The sequence below is a fragment of the Sitodiplosis mosellana genome, unplaced genomic scaffold (assembly GCF_009176505.1).
Source record: "Sitodiplosis mosellana isolate CC-2019 unplaced genomic scaffold, AAFC_SMos_1.0 Smas_scaffold_6539, whole genome shotgun sequence".
In the NCBI taxonomy this organism is placed as follows: domain Eukaryota; kingdom Metazoa; phylum Arthropoda; class Insecta; order Diptera; family Cecidomyiidae; genus Sitodiplosis; species Sitodiplosis mosellana.
In genome coordinates this window covers 1-4,123 of record NW_022601748.1, presented here as the reverse complement: position 1 = coordinate 4,123, position 4,123 = coordinate 1, and the positions used below count along the sequence as shown (strand labels likewise).

Genomic DNA, 4,123 nt, shown 5'->3' with positions numbered 1-4,123 from the left:
GAGTACAATCACTTCGGTCACATTCAGTACAGCGACCACGACATCTCTTTTGAATGTACCATCTGATGCAACTAAATCGAGCATAGTCGAACCACGTAAAAGTGAAAACAAAGACGTTTCCGCATCCGCTGCATCCAGTACAACTGTAACAGGCTTTACACTTTCTACAACCGTCTCATCTCCTTCGAGCACTATCGTTACTCCAACCGTTACGTCACAAAATGATAAGCCGCAAACGAGCACTGATAGTGAAATCAAAACGGTGCCTTCACCAACAGTTACATTCAACCTACCGACCACTACGTCTCCAACTATTGCTGCAACTTCAACACCGGCTACTACATCAGCCTCTGCTCCTCGACTGGGAGGGTTTTCATTTCCGGCCACCGGTCCACCAACGTTTACATCGTCTTTGGCTGCAAAACCGGCCACAACGGAAGCCGTGCCAACTTCAAAGGTGGAAGAAACCAAAGCAGCCGCACCGACTTTCTCATTTGGACTGGCTAAATCAACTGGTAATACCACATTGCCTTCGTTTGCTCCACCCACATTTGGCTCGAACACACAGGCCAAAACAGAAACGACCACAACTCTATCGAGTAGTGTGCTAGCGACATCTGCTCCTCCTGCATACAATTTTGGGAGCCCAGCAACAAAACCACCTGCATTGCCTGCAAACACAGGAATTTCATTCGGTATTCCAAGCAGCAGTGTGGCCAGTACAACCACAAATACACTTGGCACTTCGAGTACAGGCACAGGACTATTCGGATTTGGAGCGGTAGCTAAAACGACCACTCCTTCAGCCGCGACAGTCACAAGCACCCCTGCTACCAATGCATTTGTTTTCGGTTCCGGGCCCGGTGCAAATGCTACGGCTACACCGGCCCCCACATTCGGACTCACAAACACCAATGTTACCACCGCAAGTGGAACCACAACTTCAAATCAAGCACCATTTTCGTTTGGAGCTACAGCAAACACCAGCAAACCAGGTAATTTCAGAATGTAAATAGTTATTTTCAACTTCTATTCAATACTAATTGGGCAAAACAATTTTCAGAAACGGGCGCTTTTCAATTCGGAAACACCACAACAAATGCTACAACTTCACCACTAGCATTTGGTTCTCCGTCTCCGTCTGCTGGCACAGCAGCTCCATCGACTGGATTATTCGGAACAGCGAACACAACCAACCCAACTACGACCACTCAAAGTGCATTCGGAGCGTTCGGAGCAAATAAGCCGAATGCAGATGCCAAACCATTATTCGGAACGGCAACCACACAACCGAACAGTTTTGGGTCATTTTCCGCTCCGAAATTTGGCGATAAAAACGCAACACCAACCTTTGCTGGCATTTCAAGTAGTACTCCAACAACGACCAGTTCAACGAGTATATTTGGAAGCTCTCAAGCGGCCCCTGTTTTTGGATCCAGTAATGTTTCATCGACACAATCGAAAACCGACAATGTTTTTGGCACAGCAACCAATCAGAACGTAAATACTCCAGTTTTCGGCAGCCAAAATCAAACAAACACATTTGGCAAACCAACAATGAATGCGCCTACATTTGGATCGTCGAATAGCAGCAATATATTCGGAAGTGCCCCGAGTACACAGAGTCAGCCTGCGTTTGGCACGACCAACAGTATATTTTCAACGCCAACAACAGCGGCCAATCCGAGTCAAACATCGAATAGTGCATTTGGATCGCCGGCTACTGGTGTGTTTGCTTTCGGTCAAAATACTTCACAACCACCAGCGACTACAGCATCGACTGGGATCTTTGGCACTGCAAACACGAACACAAACACTACACCCAATTCGCCGTTCGTGTTCGGACAAAGCAATACAGCAATTCAACCGACAACACCGAGTCAATCAAGTGGAATATTCGGTGCAAAACCAGCAGAAAATACGGCATTGAGTGCACCTCCTGCATTCGGAAGCACTTCGCCTGCCTTCAACTTTACGGCCAAACCTGCGTTTGGAAACCAAGTAGAAACAAAACCAGCACCATTTTCATTCTCATCCAACAATACACCATCAAATGTTGCAACATTCGGATCCGCACCAGCTCCTGCTACTGCGCCCACTCCTCAATTTGGTGTGGCGAATGGAATAGGTAATGCTTATTTTAGAGTACAACTATTTTTCCAAAGCAATTCTAATGGTAATATGTTTGAATTCTTCTTTGCACAGGATCATCGTTTTCATTCGGTTCAGCCAACAGCCAACCAGAAGCAGCAAAACCGTTTAACTTCGGCGGACCAGCAACGGCTCCAGCCACAGCGCCTACATCATTTGCGTTTAATTCACCGAATCAAGGAGCACAGAACGCCTTTCAGTTCAGTGCATCACCACAGCAACCGGCAAATATTTTCAGCATAGGACCGGGCAGTGGATCGAACACAGCAAAAACTGGAAGGCCAATGCGAACCGCCGTTAGACGAATGAAATAAGCCCTTTGTACATATTAATTGCGATAATCTTATTTTTGTGCTATAATTTCGAAGAAATAAAAAAAAATATTTTCATTTTAAAAATTAATAACAAAAATGTTGTTTAATTATAATTAGCAAAATTGCTATGGACATTCAAAACAATCATAAAATGTCACGATTTCAAATTATGTTTTTTTTTCACTGGATACGCTTCAGTTCCATATCTTTCCGTTCCATGACATTGTGCGTAACTTGTTAAACTTGGTATTTGTATATACATACATTTGTTGAGATCATAACCTCAAATGCATTTCAATTGAAAAATAGCGGTTTGAAAAATAAAAGTGGAATGTCATACTGTCACTATCGTTCGGCAGTGAGCTATGGTGTCTCGTTAATAAATAGCAGTACAGATTCAAATTAATCAAAAATAAGAAAAATTAGATCGATAAGAAAAAACACAATGACTTTTCTCATAGAAATCGTATTAGTTGTGGCTTTTCTGGTAATTGTCCATATTGCGATTCATCGGTGGGTAAGCAAAAAACCATTACGATCAATTCGAGACCGACATGTTGTGATAACTGGTGGCTCGCAAGGCATTGGATTTTGGATTGCGGTCAATTGCGTAAAATTGGGTGCTCATGTCACAATAATAGCCCGCAGTGTTGAAAAGCTGGAGTCAGCGTTGGAAAAGATACAGTTGCACCGCGTCAACGATAAGCAATTGATTCAGTATCGTTCGATTGATCTGTCAAAAAGTTATGACAGTGTCAAAAATGCACTAAGCGCACTGGAGGAAGATACTGCGCCAATTTACATGCTGGTGAACTGTGCTGGCGGAGCAATTTGCGGGAGAGTAGATGAAATATCACCCGATGACGCAGTTTATTTGATGAACATCAACTATTACTCCGTGTACTATCCGACGCGTTATGTGCTCACGAAATTCAAAGAAACTGGAGATGGGATCATCACTATTACGGCGTCGCAAGCTTCACTCGTGGGAATCTACGACTACGGACCATATGCAGCAGCCAAGTTTGCATTACGCGGTTTAGCTGAAACCATTGCCATGGAAGTGTCGAACACCAATATATCCATTACATTGGCATTACCGGCCGATACAGGTAAATTGGAATTGATTGAAAGCTCAAGCTCTTTACTTAGAGTTTTTATTTTCGAGTGAAAACTAAAACAACTAAACATAATTCTAGATACACCTGGATTTGAAAATGAGAACCGAACCAAGCCAGAAGAAACGAAAATCATTTCAGGAGGGGGCGGATTGGCGAAGTCAGAAAATATGGCTCATAAGATTTTAACCGATTCATTGGTAAAAAAGATTGATGCTGTGCAAATGAGTCAAATTGAAAGTAACATTTAAAAAATGCTTCCTTTTTCTTTCTAGAGCGGTCATTTCATCTCAATATCAGGATTTAAAAGTTGGATGCTAACGATAATTTGCTCTGGAATGATGAAAGTGGCGTTGATCTGGCCCAACAGTTTTTTGCGCAGAGATGAATCGAAAGTTGAAGTGGATAGTGTCCGAAAGCCTTCGATTGGTGTCGAAAAATCTGACCAAAAAGAAGAAACAAAAACTAGTATCTCATCAACGTCGGCTAATCGGAGTACAATCACTTCGGTCACATTCAGTACAGCGACCACGACATCTC

General features: G+C 43.1%; 2 protein-coding genes across 2 annotated transcripts; both read left to right on the top strand.

The window, feature by feature from the left end:
* LOC129579769 (nuclear pore complex protein DDB_G0274915-like) lies at window positions 1-2,562 on the top strand (the record flags this gene model as incomplete). The annotated part of the gene is given in 3 exon segments (XM_055469935.1): window positions 1-995; window positions 1,064-2,128; window positions 2,206-2,562. Coding segments are annotated over 3 exon segments (2,320 nt in total), but the record flags the coding sequence as incomplete, so codon positions are not given.
* A 180-nt stretch (window positions 2,563-2,742) lies between these two features.
* LOC129579768 (3-ketodihydrosphingosine reductase-like) lies at window positions 2,743-4,119 on the top strand (the record flags this gene model as incomplete). The annotated part of the gene is made up of 3 exons (XM_055469933.1): window positions 2,743-3,577; window positions 3,665-3,783; window positions 3,859-4,119. Coding segments are annotated over exons 1-3 (1,047 nt in total), but the record flags the coding sequence as incomplete, so codon positions are not given.
* Window positions 4,120-4,123: the final 4 nt, after the last annotated feature.